This window comes from Drosophila obscura, unplaced genomic scaffold, assembly GCF_018151105.1.
Source record: "Drosophila obscura isolate BZ-5 IFL unplaced genomic scaffold, ASM1815110v1 contig_200, whole genome shotgun sequence".
Taxonomy (NCBI): domain Eukaryota; kingdom Metazoa; phylum Arthropoda; class Insecta; order Diptera; family Drosophilidae; genus Drosophila; species Drosophila obscura.
Genome location: NW_024542791.1, coordinates 670,655 through 688,769, shown reverse-complemented (window position 1 = coordinate 688,769; position 18,115 = coordinate 670,655). Strand labels below are relative to the sequence as shown.

The following is an 18,115-nucleotide window of genomic DNA, read 5'->3' as shown; positions in this document are numbered from 1 at the left end:
GGCAGAATCAGTCTGCGGGACTGCACCCTCTCCAGCCCTCCCCCACAACCAGCCGCATTCCGATGGCGCGGTTAATAAATTGTTGCGCCAAAAGCTGAAAGCCGAAAGCCGAAAACCGAAAGCAGCAATACATATGTATGTGGATGAAAGTACTTACCCCCCTGTGAAGGATGGACAGATGGATGGATGAGGCTGCTACTGCCACGCCAGCTCTGCCTCGGCCAGCGATGCTGCTGCTGCTGCTGTTGCTGCTGCCTTCTGACTTCTGCCTCTGCTGAGGTGGGCTGCTGCTGCTGCTGCTGCTGCTGCCGCTGCTGCGTGACGCTTCCACTAAGCAAAATATGCCGTTTATAAATAATGATCTTGGCCAGACGATCGGTTTAGTGCGCGCCCGCAGGCCAACGCAGTTGGAACGCATTCTAGAACAGCAGCAGCAGCAGCAGAAGCAGAAGCAGCAGCAGCAGGCCATCTATTCAGTTGGAGATCGGAATTGAAGATACACGAACAGATCCGCGCGCAGCCCCACACACACGCACACACACACAGATACAAAAATGGTATCTATCCGGTTTATTTTCATTGATTGTGCAATCAGCCGTGCCAACGGATTAACTTTTACGCTTAACGCTTAATGCAGGAGGACGATGAGAAAATGGACATCATGCGCAAGGCATTCCAAATGTTCGACACACAAAAGACGGGCTTCATTGAGACGCTACGCCTCAAGACGATCCTCAATAGCATGGGTCAGATGTTCGAGGAGAGCGAACTGCAGGCGCTGGTCGATGATAACGATCCCGAGGACACCGGCAAGGTGAATTTCGATGGCTTCTGTGCCATTGCCGCCCATTTCCTGGAGGAGGAGGATGCCGAGGCCATACAAAAGGAGCTGAAGGAGGCCTTCCGCTTGTACGATCGTGAGGGCAATGGTTACATCACCACCTCCACCCTCAAGGAGATCCTGGCCGCCCTCGATGACAAGCTCTCGTCCAGCGATTTGGATGGCATCATTGCCGAAATTGACACGGACGGCTCTGGCACTGTGGACTTTGATGGTGCGTTCTGATTTCCATCCTTCCCATATAGATGTCAAATTAATCCGCGTAATTTTCTTACAGAATTCATGGAGATGATGGCGGGCGAGTAGGCGGGCGTCTGGGGGTAATCATTATTTGCTGACATACACAAAAACCAACGTGGAAAAAGAAGCTTTTGGGTTTAATAATAATTTTTTTATTATTTTTAAATAAATTAACTAAACGCTTTCGTACAAAACTTTAGTTCTTGTTTAGGTCTATGCGCAATACTCAACAAAACAAAAACAAACAAAAAATGAAAAATCAAAACTGAAAATTGAAAATTGAAAATTGAAAACTCAAAACTGAAATATCGCATTACACATCCATAATCGGTCGGTATACATCTATATCTATATATATATGTGTATATATATAGCTTACGAACTGCTCCTATGGGATATAGCGTTTAGTGTCTAGTTGTAGCTTAAACAAAAGGATTACTCGATAAGGCATACATAAGTTAAACAGTTAGAGATACTACTCGCATATAAGTATTTACAGCATCGCTTATAACGATAATATATAATATATATGTATATACCATATGTGTATGTATATGTATGATTAGCGGCCTATAAACATCTTTGCCATATTTACACAAAACAAAAACAAAAGAACCAGGACTCACGATCGCTATATAGTGTATATATATATATATATATAAATATATTTATGTGTATGTAAATGGAGGGTGGCGGGGGTAAAAAGTCTAGCTCCCTGGCTTCTGTCTTTACACTCTGTCTTAAGGCAACTAATTCTGTGGATTTTACATAAGGCAGCATTTTAGTATCTTTTGCACAATGCGGCTAAGACTTAACTTAAACATTAGAATACAAAACAGAACATACATACAAGTAGCACATACATATATGATGCATGTTTATATGCTGTATTACCTCAATTGTTCCGATCAGTTCGGTACAAAAAGCTGGCACACAATAACTAAACCGCTACTGCGGTTATTATTTTACATGTAAATTTCGAATTTCGATAGTTTTTTTTTTTTGTTCTTCTCATATTCAAAATATATCTACATACATTTGTATGTGTGTTTGTGTGTGTGCATATAATATTTCTCAAATAGTTAAAGCATTTTTCTAACCAAAGATTTTGCATGGGCACTTATTTGACAACAAAAGACGATCTAGATGTAGATGAACCTTAAATTAAATTAAATTAAATTGCTACAATTTCTAGCTTACAATCAGTGCGCGGCCCTTTTAAGCAACCGTAGTATAGGCACCTCTGAAAAGGGGAACCCCTCAAGTACCAGCGACAAACTTAGATCTAAGAAACAAAACTTTATAACTAGAAAGTTCCCGGGCACAAGACTTTTCTGTCGTTTGAAATTGAAACAGGGAAAAACAGAAGGAAACTAAATGCAACTTAGGTCAAACCTAGAACGAGACTACAAAACATATTTAATATATATGTACTTGGGGGGGGGGGGTGGGTGCAAAGCACAGGCCTAGACAATCTTCATGGGCACATCGATGAGGCAGTCCGCCTCGAGCCGTCCCAGCGTCTTCTTGACGCGCAGTGCGGTCAGTCGCACTGTGGGATTGGGATGCCAGCACTCCAGCATTATCTTGGAGATGGTGGCCAGGACATCGTCCTCCTGCCAGCGCAGTGGTATGGGCGGCCGGAAACCCTTCACACACACAACGGCGTGCATGTCCTCGAAGGTGGGATCCGATGGCACCACATCGTGATAGGGCAGTGCATAATCCTCGCAGGTTGTCGTCTTGGTGCCCGAAATGGGTGTATAGCAGCGCCGTGCCATCTCCCACAGCACCAGGCCCACCGAGTACATGTCCGCCCGCTTGAACTCCTCGAACTGCTGGGCATTGAGCGCCTGGCTGAGCACCTCGGGGGCCATGTAGCGCCGTGTGCCGACGCGCGTATTCTGCGCAATGTGTATCTCATCCAGCTCCGAGTTGTACTTGACCGCCAGGCCAAAGTCAGCGATGGCGCACTGTCCATTCCGCTTCACCAGTATGTTCTTGCTCTTGATGTCGCGATGGGCGATGGCCGGCTTGCCGGGCGTGCCGAAGATCTCGTCGTGCAGATGGGCCAGGCCCGAGGCCAGGGAGTAGGCCAGGAGCTGCAGCTTCTGCGGATTGATCACCGACATGGAGAGGTAATCGTGCAGGCTGCCCATCTCATGGTAGTCGGTGATCAGCAGCATCTGTGTCCAGCTGCCGTTGCCCTTGATGTCGGCGGCAATGAAGCCGAGTATGTTCTCGTGTCGCATCAGCACCGTCTGGTAGATCTCCGTCTCGCGGAACCACGAAGCCTCCTCGGTGGTGAAGAAGGTCTTCACGGCCACGCGCTCGTCCCGCCACTTGGCCAGCCACACCTCGCCGTAGCGTCCCTTGCCCACCAGTCGCACCATCTGGATCTGCTTGGCGATGGTCCGTTGCACCAGCAGCGGCAGACCCGAGCCGGAGCCCGAGCTCTGCTCCACCAGCTGCGACAGCGGCGACAGCTGCGAGTTGTACATGGAGTTGATCAGGCGGGGCTGCTTGCGCAGCTTCTCCCGCCGCTTGTACGTCAGGCAGAGGGTGGCCACGATCAGCATGAACACGGACAGGCACACGATGATGGAGGCGCACAGGGCCAGCGTATGCACGGACTCGCTGCTCACCGGCAGCTCCGGTGCTGGCGTTGTCATCTTGGGCGTGAATGTGGGATGCAGGTCGCGATTGCAAAGGTCCTCTTTGTCGCAGCACACGATGTTCTTGCCATGCAGGTGCGGTACAGCGGCCACTTTACACTGTAATTGCAATGAAAGAACAAATTTAGTATGGAATTCCTCTTTGTGCATATGCCGCAAACTTACCATGAGTAGGCCGCCATTGTCTTCGGGTGGCATGCAGCCGTATGTGCGCTCCTCCTCGTACATGCCAGTCGTCTCATCGTACAGCTCCTGGACGGCACTGAAGCAGCTGCCGCCGGGTCGCGTCTCGCAGGTGCCATTGCTGACATTGCCCGGACAACTGCCATCGCAGTAGCAGGTCAGGGAGCGGGCTGTAAGTGAAAGAGAAAGGAAGAGTTAGGAATAAGTAATGGGCTCACATGGGCTAAGCATATATCTAATGGGCACAAACTGTAGAGGTATATGTGCAAATAGAAATTCTCAGTTAATTCTCTCTCATATTTAAACGAGATTTAGCTCGTTGCACAAGCGAAAAAATCACAAGAAAATAAATAAGAAGCAAAAAAATAAATAGTAAAAAAAATAAAAATAATTAACACACACAAATTGCATGTCCTGTGCATGATTAAGAAGATTGCTGTGCAACCCATTCCCTTCCTACTGCTATTCCAATATTAAATACTAAGAAAATTCTATTATTACTATAAATACTTCTCATCAGCAAAAATCCAATTTATTCAAATATATTGTGTACCTATCCAATACACCACTCTGCATAATCAATACAATGAAAAAGCCGATTACTGTCCGAGTGGCGCATAAAAATAATAGCAAATCCAATCACTGTTTAAGCTTCTTCCCATAACAATATACTTGCATGGAAACGCGCTCTGAGCCGCTGTAAATGCATTCTGGGGAGGGGAACTGCACAATCAATTACCATCATAAAGCCGATTACTGTCCACCCAGTGATTCTCAGAGAATACTTAGATCAATAATCGTTTATGCAACTGCAATGGTAGCCCGCTGTATCGATCAACTTTAAGATCGTAAATGTTGCACTAACTATCTAAGCAAATCGCTCTGGACTCGAGCTCAAGCTCGAGCGTGGGCTGATATGTCTGATGCTAAGTATTATCCCTGGCCAACGTCAATCCATTATGAGGCAAATATGCACTTTAAATGCTGGCAAAACGCTCGCAAGCCACAGCTGGATGGCCACTTAAAATGCACTTGAGCTTTGAAGCGTGGGCTGACTGTCGTCGTCGTATCTCTGGCATTATCCCTTACCCAAAAGCTGCGCTAATAATCCAACCCAGGAATCAATCAATTGTGTTAAGCCCCCCAACTGTCCGGCAAAGCGATTAAAAACGCTGGCAAACCGCGCGCGACGCACTCTACCATGAAAATGCGTTTGAGCATGAAGAGTTGGAACCGCTGGACGGAGGGGTGTGGTGCGGGGCCAGGCCTGAGGGTAACGGTAACTCGGGCAATTGATTCAGGTCGCTGGCAAATCTGCAACTAATTACAAGCTCGTTGCAAGTGGCTGCTGTTGCCTGCCTGTTGCTGGCTGCTGTTGCTGGCTGCTGTTGCTGGCTGCTGTTGCTGCTTGTTGCCTGTTCGGTAGCTGCTTGGCTGCCTCTGTGGCTGCACTTGGACAACGCTTGGACGGCTGCGTCTTTGGGGCTACAGCTTTACAGTTATGGGTGGGCGTTCGGAGTATTGGGCATATGTTCGAGTATGCGCGTTTTATGGCCATTTGCCGCATGCGACAGGCCAACTGGAAGCACAGGAGGAGGCGGCACTCGTTGCATGAATGAGCTACGGCCACTTGTTGTACTCTCTCCGGGAAAAAAAGGAGACACCGCAATAGCAATCTCTCTCTCTCTATTTACTGTGCAAGGGTACACAAATATTCGTTAACTGCAGCTGCAGCTTTTCCGCTGTGAATATTTTGTTTTAAGTTCGTTTCGCTGCGGTTCGATTTGGCTGAGTGCGCGAATGAGTGGGTGGCTGTGTGGCTGTGTGGATGTTCCCATGGCTGGATCCCGTAGCCTGCACCCCGACCTGCTCAATATCTTTAATATTTAATTGCAGACGCTGTTACTGGCCCGTCCGTCTCAGTGCAGTTTCATTCATAAAAACGCATTTAATGCCCGCCTGAATGTGCCATATTTTTTATGGCTTAAAGACAGCGTCTGTGCGGGGGTGCTGTGCCTGTGTTTAACACTATTTTTAGACACATTTTATAGCGCACTCGACTATTTATATGTCGTAAAGTGTTGCGCTCATTCGTTCGTGCAGCAATCGTTTAAAGAAGCGCCCAAATGGCAGATACACTTGCAGCGTTCCCCAACCAAACTTCGCATTTTGATATTGGATTCTGTTTGTTTATTCGTTGGGCTGGGAACAACAAGCGCTCAGGTTACCTTTCTTTGCCCAGTTTTTTATGCTTGTTATGTGATGCCAGAAACAAACAAACATCCCGCAAAGACACTCAAAAACATTCCCACAAAATGGAGATCGGGGGGCCATAGAATGATCTCCTAAACCAGTTAAAGATACATTGCTAGTGATTAATGGTTTGTGCATTTTTGTGGCACAAACAATGAGACACACGGACATGCTTCAAGTTTTTTTTTTTTTTGGTGGCAATTGCATTTGACGGATACCCGCGATTCGAGTGCGAGAGCGAGTCGCGAGTCGCGTGTCTTCAAGGCTGTTTGCAGATATTTGACGGCATGCCAATTGCAGCCACTCACAGGTACAGGTACAGGTACAGGTCCGCAGATACAGCTGTGCCACTAGATACTTTTGTAGCTGCAGCAAACAGCAGAAACAGAGCGCATGCAAAATGCGAAACAAATCAACAAATTGGCGGATGTTGTTTGCATCTGACCACGCCTCCCATCAGCAGCCACCAGCAGTGCCTTCGCGAGATAATAATTTAATTACAATTTAATAGCAAACGACAGCAGCTGCCAGCAGCAGCAACAGCAGCAGCAGCCCGCGAGGCGGTTTGCTGGCTGTTTTTATCGCGCCAAACGTATCTGGTATCTGATGTCTGGTGTCTGGGGGGAGGCTGGGCGAAAACGTGACTGCTGCTGCCAAAGATATTTTCAATTGTATTTCAACTTTCATTGTCGCATTTATACATATATTATTCACATCTGCCATACCTGTTGCTCCCCTCTACACCTCTCTCTCTCTCCCACTCTCTTGTTCGCGCTGCCTGGATGCTGCCTCTACCAGGGAGCAGCAACGAGAATCGATCCACGTAGCACAGTAGCCCCTTGCGGTGCAGACAAATTATGAATTTTTGTACACACAGCAGATCCTGCAGCAGGGCCACCAAACAAACAAAAAAAAAAAAACGAGTCAAAAGCAGAAGGAAAAACCAAATTATGAAACGCGCCGCGGACGAAGGCATCCGCCAGACAACGTCGCCGCAGCTGAGGGGGGGTAGGGCAGGAGGAAACGAGGAAGACGTCGCGCTTTGAAATCAAATTGTTGCCTCGTTGCTGCTGCAGGGGCAAGGCAATGTGGCGGCTCCAAGTTGGCGCCAAGTGCACGCGCTTGCCACTCAACAAAACCGACAAACACAACACAAAACAAAAGCAAAAGCAAAAGCAAAAAAAAAACGTATCTGAAACTTGCTGGAAGGCCCAGGAACAAAGCAATCTTCAGGTTGCTCATGTCAGTGTGTGTGTGTGTGTGTGTGCGTGTGTGTGTGTGTGTGTGTGTGTGTTAGCTGTTCGCAATAAACAACAATATTTATGTGAAACTCTTTCAAACACGAAAAGGAAATTGCAGCAAGATGCCCCCACAACATGAGGAGGACAAGGGCAAACAAATAACAGAACAAAAAAATCATAAAATCATAAAAATAAACGTTCCAATCATAAACGATTTATATATTCGTACAAAAACTGCAGACAATCAGAACCAAGTTTAGTCGATCGAACTATAAGCGCTAAGCAAAGAAAGAGCAGCTTTTTCTCTGGTATGTCAGCCCTTTTCGACAGCTTAATAGTTTGATTAGCAGCTTAGTAAATCAATTGCTAAGTTAAGCCAACAGCTAACCCAGTAAGATAAGTGCTTCAACCTTATTTGATAACAGACGTACTTTTATTTGAGGCTAACTCAATTTGTTCAATGATGTTTGTGCGAGTGCTTAAGATTTGATAAGAAACTTATCTGGCTTCGAAATATATGTGTGTGCCATACGAATTTTAATTCAATTAGAGGTGCCACAGCAATCGCCGCCTCTATCTATCTGGCTGTGTGCTGTTCGACTTTTGGCGATATCTTTGACACTACTTCTCACATAAGGAAACTTGAGTGAATGTTTTCGCTTGTTCAGTTTTTCCTGCCAGCTATTTTTCTCATGAATTTTACTTTAGTTTCCAAGCCCATCTAAGCCTGTCTCATTTCAGAGTTTCCATTTACAAGCCAAAGCGCCGCATTGATTGCCATTTCTGTCGTAGAAGCAGGGGGGGCCGGCCACATTTGGTCAGGCAATCCCCCCGCCACCTCCCACCCCACAGAGACTACGACATTGACCCGCAACGTAATTACTTTATATGGATTGCAATTTTAATTAGTCTTTGCAACGCAGCGAGCAGCTGCTTGGCAAAAGCCATTAACAGTGCTCTGCAAGAGTAAAATATCGAGCAGGCAATCGTTGAATTCTGTGCATCTTTGATGATCTGGGAAGCTGGGAAATATTCAAGATCAACGTTCTATAAATTGGCTGGGTTTTATGGTTTTGCAACGCACTGTCGTCTGTTGCATATGGGGAATATTTTATGGCATGATTCAGCTAACGATTTCCGCTGCCAACGCTGCTGCTCTCTCTCTCTCTCACACACACATACGCACACATGGGTGCAGCAGTTTCCCCCACAATCCGTTCATCATCATCATCTTCTCTCTCTCTTCTCTGGGTCTGTGGGCTGTGGGCTGGGTCTTTAGATGTGGCTGTGGGCGTGGATCGCCTGCCGCCTCACTGTCGTGATCGTGCCGCAAAACATCGCTAAAAATATCTATTCTATGGGCTCCGCCAAGCTGCAGCTTGAGCTGCCATCCATCTCTTCCTCATTTGCTTTGGAATGCTTTTTGCCACCGCTTTAGACTCTGCCACAACGCGAGATCTGCTATGCAAAACAACCCAAGAGTCAGTCAGTCATGTGATTGCTATATATACTGGCAATAGGTATACAAATCTCTCTCTCTCTCTCTCTCCCGCCACTCTACGCTACTTGTACGTAGTACAATCAGGTGGTGTGAGCTCATCAATGATCTAAACAGCAGCGCCCAACTCAATCCAAACAAAATCAGCGGGCAAACTGCAGGCCATCGACAACAACAAATGGGAATCCAAGTCTGTGACGTCTAAGGTGGAGAATAATCAGCCAAGACACGAACCCAACCCAAATAGACAGGGGGAAAATGTGTGAGCAGAACAAGTCGAATTGGGGAAATACTCTCGCTCGATATGAGAGTCTAATCTACATTTAAATGTGAACAGATCTTAGCGTCTTGTGACTGAAGAGTTGTTTACTACGGAACTATTTATTGTATATATTTTTCCAAGGCAGATTCAGAGCAAGATTGTTCCAGTAGCAGGAGGATAAGGTACCTTGCAGAATGAAAATCTCATGAAATTTAAGGCCTGCCTTATATACGTATATTCTTCAGTAATTTTATATTTAAAATTTAAAAATTTAAATTTAAAAATTTGAATATTTAAATTTAAGATTAAAAAAATTCCCTGCTCTATCCAGTAAGAGTATAAAAGTTTCCCCTTACTATGTGCTGCCTTTCTGCACGTTTTCCGCTGATCATTTTCCTTTCAGGCCCGTGGGCCTGTGGGCGTCTGTTTTCATTTTCATGGCTTGTTTTTGTGCGATACGATTTTATATAATAATGTTCAATTTTATTGTTTAACGTAGGCCGCACCAAGGCGTGTACCCGTAGCCGTACTCGTGTTGGCATTTATTATAAAAAAAAAAAATTTAAAAAATAAAACAAATTTTTCAAAATTAAAAACACAAAGTGGGCGTCGTTATTTCCTCTGTTGTTTTCCATCATTTCAGGCAGTCAGTCCCCTAATGAATTAGCTTTGGTGGCATTTGACTTTATTACTGTCTTTAGGCCCGGCTATATAAGTACCTCATTTATGGCTCGTACTGTATGCTATCTACCATGGATGGATTTATTTTTATTGGCAGATTTATTTTTGTGCGGTCCACGGCACTTGTGACTTGCTGACGTTGGCCTTTTATCCATCTATTCATCCGATGTTTGTTTGTTTGCCTTGGCTATATAATTCTTTTTGGGGCCAATTTAGATGTGGCTGAAGCAATTGTTTGTGCGCTTGCCAAATTTAATCAAGGCATTTGCGCACTTCCACTTCTTTCTTATATGTTTCTTTCTTTGTTGTTATGGGTTCACCCAGAATGAATCTATTGACCAGATAAGACGACATTCCGCAGTTTGATATACGCGTTTCTACGACGGGTAAAATGGCTGGAAAATGCAGTCAGATCAGCCCATCTCCTGCCACTGTTCATGCTCTGTTGCATCGCTGTTAGCGGTGACTTTTACAGTGGCTTAACAGCCATTGTTTCGCTGCTAACATTCCAAATGCGTTCCGATTTGCATAAATGCATTTTACAAGCGTTTAATTGACTTTCAAAACGTGTCACAGCCAATACAAACATGTTTTTGCCTTTGGCCAGCTGTAAGATGCATGAATGGCTGACTTTTTCGATACCCTGCAGACGTAGCGGACAATGGTATATGGGGATTAGTGTAGACTTAGACTTCTTAAGTCCAATTTCTGATATGCAAGCTGCTGTTAGATATTTTCCCACTCAATACAAATCGGCTTAGCAGGTATCGCATAGTCGTAGCTACGATCACACCGTTCTTACTTGTTTTGTCTTCCATCGCTGGCTTATAGATAAATCAGCTAACCAGTTATTTCCCATAACTCGTTGAGCGGTTCACCGCAGAAGCACAACAAAAAACGAAAAAGTAAAATTTGTTATCGTGGGCGTCGGTTATTTAGCTTCAGGCATCAGCATCAGCATCACAGCGTCGTCAACCTGCCACAAGTGCCTGGAGGCTGGGGCTGGGACTGGGGCTGGGACTGGGGCTGGGGCTGGCTGGGTCTGGTACTACAAACTGCGGCCTGGCTCTTAATCAAAATGCTGTCAAAATTCTTAATAAAATGCGCGGCAGTCTCTCTAAATATTTGCAAGTGTCTCCGTCTCTCGTCGCATGCGTTTTAATTAAGTGTCGCATATTTTTAATTAAATCGCAAACGCCCAAACAAGCGCGAGCCAGGCGAGTGCGACTTCTAGGCGATAAAAAAGAAAAAACGCGAGACGCGTGGGCAATGGAGGGACTAATTTTGGGTAACACCAAAAGGGAGCTGGGAGAGAGATGAAGAGAGAGAGAGTTGGCTTAACAAAATACTGAACAAAATGTCTGTCTGGTGCGTGGGCAGCCGGATGCTGTGGATGGCACCCGGGGAGCACTCCGTGCCACCGCCGTACCCGTAAACCATTCGAATTCGAATCTCAGACATAAAAAATCCTACACCTACAGCTGCGTCATTGAGCAGAGCTCTCAGACAAGACCAGAATGAATGGTTCAATTTGGAACGCCCTTTGCATAATCTGCATAAATCGAAAGCAATCTACATTAGCCTCAAATTGATTCGCATTAGAGAGACACACACACACACACACACACGCACACTGCCACATCCGGGTTCAAAAGTAACGTTCCACTCGCCAAGCCAACCACAAGCCGATCCAAACCAATCCGATCTTATGTATTTTATATACAATCATGTATAAAGTCTACACATTGGTTTCTAGACCTGTTTGAGTAGCTTGTGATCCGAGAGGAAACTGCTTGAAATGCAAAGCATAGAGTGCTGCATAAATTATCTGGGGATTGACTGAAGATATACTCGCAGCAGAAAGAGCAATAACAAGAGCTGGTAACAGCAAAGAAAACAGAGTTCGAGTGGGAGTAGCAGTCACATTAACACAGTCACAGCAGTGACAGGAAACACAGGAAAGTGTCAAGAAGGCAGATCACAGAAACACAGAGGCTGTCGGAGCCACAGCAGTAGCCATAACTTCACAAACGCCTCAGCATTATTTTTAACAGAGTGTTAGATATTTTGATCATCCTACAATTACAAGCAGCTTGATTTGGTGGTGCTGAAAATTTATTAAACTTTAAGTTCAAAAGATGCCAAATAAATGAGGTGGAATCTATCCCAACGCATAGTCCTTAATATTTATCTCCTTCCTAGAGTCTCCATTAATTGACTGGATATATTGTCATGCGTGAACGTTGAATGACAAATGCTTTCATTCGAGAAGGAGCATGACCAGCGGTCTGAATGGTCTGCTGGTCTGTATCCAGGCCATTGGCCATTATATGGCTACGGCAGCTACTGCTTTTTGCTTGAAGTACTACTCGTATTGTACCATTGCTGGATGGATGATGATGTTGCAACAATGGCAATGAAGTCATCATCTATATGCCCACAGGGCTTTGCGCCTTCGTGTGCCATTGGAGCCCACATGCGCGGGCAATAAATAAAATACATTTTTTATTTGTGCGGGATGGGATATAAAAAATATAGAGAAAAAGAGAAGAAAAAAAATGGGGAAATGAATGCCCGCCTGGTTTTTGGTCAAACGATTGCTAAATAAATCAAGCATACGCCCCGTAAATCAATAGCAATTAATTGTTTTCTACCCATTTTGCATTTTGCATATACGCCCCTTCAATGAACAATGGGCTTATAGATAGCCCCGCATAAGTACATACATCCGATGATACGTACATATGTACAGACAGCGAGTACATACATACACATACAAATGTATATGTAGTTTATTCTTTAATTAGCCGATCCATTGTTGCCAGGAGAAATTATATTCAAAGCTTAGCAAACAGACACTAAATAATTGTGTGAAGTGTGAAGCTTAAAAGGCGGTTAATAATGCTGCAAATTTAAATTCAAGCCATAGATAAATTATGGATTTAATTACGATTTTTAAAGAGGCAATTACCGATGCAGAACATTAAGCAAAATATAATTTCCAGTAATTACTGATTGCAATCAATGTACAATTTGTAATTTATACGGACTAACAAAGGGTGGTTGGGTCGCCTTGTCCATTGGACGGTGAACAAATGATAAAAAAGATCTGATTTTTAAATTAAATCAATTATTAAATTACTTTAATTAGGTAATGAATTTGCGATAAATAAACTGAACTATAGGAAGCAAAAAACTAAAATTATTCCATTGGGTTTCTCCATTCGGATTCATGCCACTGTATTGTAAATCTCTAAGACAACTTTCAGCATTTATGGCACTAAAAAAAGAACTCCTAAATAAACTTCCTAATAAATCTCAATTTCAGTGCTTCTGCTAATTTCGAAATTAGTCCAGCAAATATATTCATTAACAAAATGGCACAGAACCATTTATAGAACTAAATAACTTAAGGAATCCACTATCCGTCCCACAATCTAATTCAATTAGTTACCAAATAAAGACACTAATCGAATACTCGTATATTCGGCTAAGAAATTAAAGCCAAAATAGAATTCACACTGCCCTGAGAAATTATAATAAATAAATTCAGCTTAGCAATTAAATTCCTAAAAGAATTCGCATTGTCATGAGGAATTTGACTAACGCTTATAGATAGCTGTCAAAATGAATATACCTGGAAATTTATGTAAATCCTCCCTGTAGGTCGCTTTCTGTGGAAGTTAGAGCCCCCGCCGCCTAGGAGGTGTCAACAGCAAGGGACCCAGATTTATGTTCTATAAATCCTTGTGGGAATCGCAATTCCAATTCCCCAATTCCGAATTTTTGGGTATACAAATCTACAAGAATAATCATCGGCTGGGTACAGAGAGAGAGAGAGAGAGAGAGATGGGGAGCGAAAAGACTCTAACCAAAAGTTAAAGTCCAAACAAAATCGTTTGTTTTCCTAATAAAAATAAGAACCGATGGCGAAGGTAAACGAGTTTCGGTTTCTCGATGCTGTATTTGCGGTTGCCAAGCCTTTGTTGAGGCTGTGGCTGGTTCGGCTGTTTGACTGTTTGGTTTGCACACACCACTCCACACACACACACACCACTCCATACGCTTTCGGGCATGACAACTTTTAAAACGATTTTTCCTTATAAATGGCTATAATTAATGCCTGTGCTGCCTATTTATATTTCTACATTTATTTTTTGTTTCGTGTGTGTTTCCAATTCTATTCGGAATTCTGTGTCTTGGAAATCATGAATGAAATGCTAACAGCGAAATACTCGTAAAACAAACCTCCAAAAGCCAATCCCAGGCCAGGCCAGGCCAGCGCAGTCAAAAGGCCAGGAGAAGTTTTTTTCCCAAATGAGCAGATGGCCAGATTTATGTCTCGACACAATTTTGGCTTATGTACTCACTCTCCTTTCCCCCTCTCTCTCTCTCTCTCTGGCAATTAAAAACAATTGCAGCATTCATACACATACATTTTCGCATAATTTTCCTATATTTTTTTGTGAGTTTTTTTTCAGTATTTTCCCCCTTTGCAAATCAACACAATCAGCTTTAATTAGAGAGCCCGGCGGGCAGACCGCGCTGATTTGGCTTAATGATTTTTAATTGCAAGCGCAAAATTATTAAAAAAAATTACAAAAAATATACACACACTCACACACACACACAAAAGCATATGTACATATGCACTCACAAATATGAAATATTGCAGCAGCTGGCAAGTGCAGCGTCCGACTGGCGACTGCTGCTGCTGGCTGGACCACCCATGAGAGAGAGGCGTTTTAAAACGCGCGCGAGTCGCCAGCAATTTTTGAAGAGGTGCAACATTTTTGAAAAATTCTTTAAAGGTGGTCGATGGAAATTCATATGAATTTTTAGGCGGTAATTTAATAAATCATAAATTAATTTTTTTTTTACTTCTCAAAAATAAATGTTAGAGAAAAATCTCCGATTTTTCAAGATATCTTTTGATTCTGTTGCATCTTTTAACCCAAATACTTTACCAATCATTAGGTTCCCTTTGTTGTTGAACTTAAAACTTCCCGTTTCTAGATTTTTCGCTTTGATCTTGATATCGAACTTACCTGAAACGAGAGGAACAGATGCAGAAAAAGGTTAAAAATCAAACATAAATTAGCAATTGAAAGTAATCAATGTATGGGGGAAAATTAAAATCACAAATAAAAATCAACAGTCAACATAAAAATCTTATCGGCCAGCTGACATTTATGGACGGACATTGCAATTCCAATGAAGGGAAAATATATAAAGAAACACAAAAAAAAAAAAAAGCATCTTGGGCATTGGCTTGTTTATGTATTGCGAATACTCGATTTGCATAATTCATCGGCACCGGCAGCAGCAGCTGATACAATTTTTATGGCGATTTTTATCAAGAAATCGAATTGAGCAAACCAGCAACGGCAGGCAACGGCAGGCAACAGCAGGGAGCAACGACATTGATATTGATATTGGGGCGATGAAGATGATGATGATGATGATGATTGCTGATCGGAGATCACAGAATTGAAATCAAAATTCAAATTGAAATTGGAATCGAATGCTAATCAGGAGAAGGCGTTAGCAAAAAGTCACTAAAATCAAAGATTTGACGTGATGATTCCGCCGCCGACTGCGGGAGGCATCCACAGTAGCCGGTAGCCAACAGATGGAGATGAGCTGGCTATGGCAATGCCTGCGGTGGAGACTGTATGGGCCTGGGTCAAAATTAAAATAAAAACAACAGAACAGCTAATTAGTTGTAGTCGTAGACTATGTCGTTGCCTGTGGCAGTGTCTGCCTTGTGGCTGTTTCTTTCTCTTTGTTTCTAATTTGAAATTTATGCGACTGCCAGACAAAATACCAAATGCTATTTGGCTGAAAATAAACTTGGACACCATACATATATATTCAGACATCGTCTGGTATATATGTACATACGTAATATGGCTATAGCTTGGCGACACAAAAATAAAGTCAAGCTGTCTGCTCTGTTGGCATCTGCAATTTGTTGTCTGACTTCAGAGACGTTGCAATTGTCTAGAGGCGGGCGGGTTTTGTTGAGAATTTCTGGAGTGGAGAATGCAAATTCTGCCCAAGGATCCATCAGCTATCAATTTTTTGGGGCCCCTCTTTTCCTGTTTCAACTGACAGATAAACAGGAAACCCAAACTGCAACGGATGTCCAGGCAACAGGGAATCGTTGCCGATGATGATGATGATGATGAATCATTGAGCAACCAAACATTGTCGCCCATGCTGCCAATTTGCATACCAGATTTATGCCAATGTGGGTGGGCCGTCTCGGCCAACAACCCATGCAAGTCGCGTCAAAATGTCAATTCAATTTATGGGCACAACCCGCCCGGCATACACAAAAGCCCAGTCACAAACGCAGCCAATCCAACCGATCACCGGATCCACTATCAACATGTTGACCATTCTATATAGTAGATAGGTACCTCGGATATGGCAACATGTTGCTGGCCCGACTCTAGGCCCAGACTGCTCGACTGCTCGACTGCCCGACTGTTTGAGTGCCCTGGCAATTAGTCTTATGCTTTTTTTTTTGCCTTTTTTTTTTTTGGTCACCTGATGATGAATCAAATGCTGTTGTGCCGCTACGATCCGATCCGATCGCTGCCTTTTAAGGCTGCCCCGGCGACAAGCATGACGTGTGCTGGCTTTTAAATAGCGAAATGAGAGAAAAATACAACAACAAATATAAATACATGTGTACGCGTAAGAAACCAAAAATATGCAAATGATTTATCCAAATATATAGGTAGAAACAAATGCAAATGTTTTATAGAAATATACGTACATATGTATGTATATGGTTCAATGAGTACCTAGGGTATATATTTGTTGAAGATTAAGATGCATTTCCTTACAAGCTTTACAAATTCTCCAGTTTGCCTGTTCGCTCAAAATATTTAAATCTATTGAAATATATAGATATCGAATAGAATTGCCCTTTTTTATCTACTTAATTGATTTACATATAAAGCTTTAATCTACCTAAGCGAGTTTTTGTGCTGAAAATCATTCCAATTATATATTTATCACACCCAAAATGATCTATGACTGTAGTACCAATATTTGGTTGCTTTTCTGATGATAAAATATTTGCCTAGTTCTGAAATCTGATTTTGCAGGTATCCCACAGTCGAAAGACTAAATCATTGCGACAGGTTCTTTATATGACATGCACATACGCCCAAATGAGCAAAACGTGCCATTGTGCGTTGTCATTGGCTCTCGATTTGCGATTTGCGATTTGCGAATCGCGAATTCTCGTTTTTCCCATTGTGCGGCTAACAGTTGTCTGCCACTGTACATACGTATGTTGTTGTTGTTGTTGTGTTTGTGTTTGCAGTCTAATAAACATGCCGCCGTGCTGTCTGTCGGTGCGACACATTTACCTATCCGCCAGCAAACAATAGGTGATTGGGTGAAGAGGAGGATGGGCAGGCAGGCAGGCAGGCAGGCAGGGAGTACAATAAAAGTTATAGAATTTTGGACATCGAAGCAAAACGTGAGCGAACGTGTCTCTCTCCCAATTAGCAGCCGTAAACAATGATCGCGTTTAACAGAGCACTGTTAATGGGAGAGGCTGCTATAAAGAGACTTGACCTTGAGAGAGCCAGTGTCAGCGAAGAGATGGAGGAGGGAAGAGAGAGTGAAAGATAGAGTCTGCGGTAGAATACAGCTAGAATGCAGCAGCGTAGAGATAGCATCCTCTGCATAAATCAAAAGCCAAAAGCAAACTCGTAAAAATAACGGGGACATGGCTACGTGCATGGCTGATGCGTATGCCAACAGTGGGGGTCATAAAAATAGCACCACTAGAGACAAAATATGATGAATGTTTTTAATACCTTGTGTGCCCATCTTTTTACATCCAAAGAAAGTTACAACCAAACTAATAAAGCATTAAAGGTGCCATTAACTGGAGAGAACCCGCCACTGTACGCGCATCTGTACTCTTTCCCGTACATACATATTTATGTATGTATGTAAATCATCCAAAAGTTGAGGTCTGTGCGCAGACCATAAGATAATCGCTTGAAGCATTTAACGCATTTGTTTGTGGAGATGCCACAAAACGAAAGAAAAAAAAACAACCCAAGAACAGCCTGAACAACGGATCTCTGAGATAAATTCACTCAAATTTCACTTCATTTATCACGAAATCCATCAACAGCACAGCCAGCGGGAGCAGGTCGGGGCAGAGGAGACAGGAGGAGTGGAGTAGCAGTAGTAGATGGAGTAGGA

At 43.4% G+C, this 18,115-nt stretch overlaps 2 protein-coding genes across 4 annotated transcripts in view; one reads left to right on the top strand and one right to left on the bottom strand.

The window, feature by feature from the left end:
- The first annotated feature begins 374 nt into the window (after positions 1-374).
- LOC111073075 (troponin C) lies at positions 375-1,235 on the top strand. 2 transcript variants are annotated; one of them, XM_022365206.2, is made up of 3 exons: positions 375-557; positions 638-1,055; positions 1,119-1,233. In XM_022365206.2, the coding sequence occupies exons 1-3, from the start codon at positions 555-557 to the stop codon at positions 1,145-1,147; spliced, it is 450 nt and encodes a 149-aa protein (XP_022220898.1). In that variant the 5' UTR covers positions 375-554; the 3' UTR covers positions 1,148-1,233. The 2 variants fall into 2 exon arrangements, with proteins under 2 accessions (XP_022220898.1, XP_041449850.1); XM_041593916.1 differs by lacking the exon at positions 375-557 and having other exon boundaries at positions 632-1,055; positions 1,119-1,235.
- LOC111073070 (bone morphogenetic protein receptor type-1B) overlaps positions 1,231-18,115 on the bottom strand; it is a 73,443-nt gene continuing 56,558 nt past the window's right edge. The window contains exons 3-4 of one of the 2 annotated variants that reach the window (XM_022365200.2): positions 3,922-4,109; positions 1,231-3,855 (exon numbers count right to left, since the gene is read on the bottom strand). In XM_022365200.2, coding sequence (XP_022220892.1) covers positions 2,548-3,855; positions 3,922-4,109 — 1,496 coding nt within the window. In that variant the 3' untranslated portion in view covers positions 1,231-2,547. The remainder of the gene's footprint in view (positions 3,856-3,921; positions 4,110-18,115) is intronic. The other variant, XM_022365202.2, reaches the window with a different exon arrangement.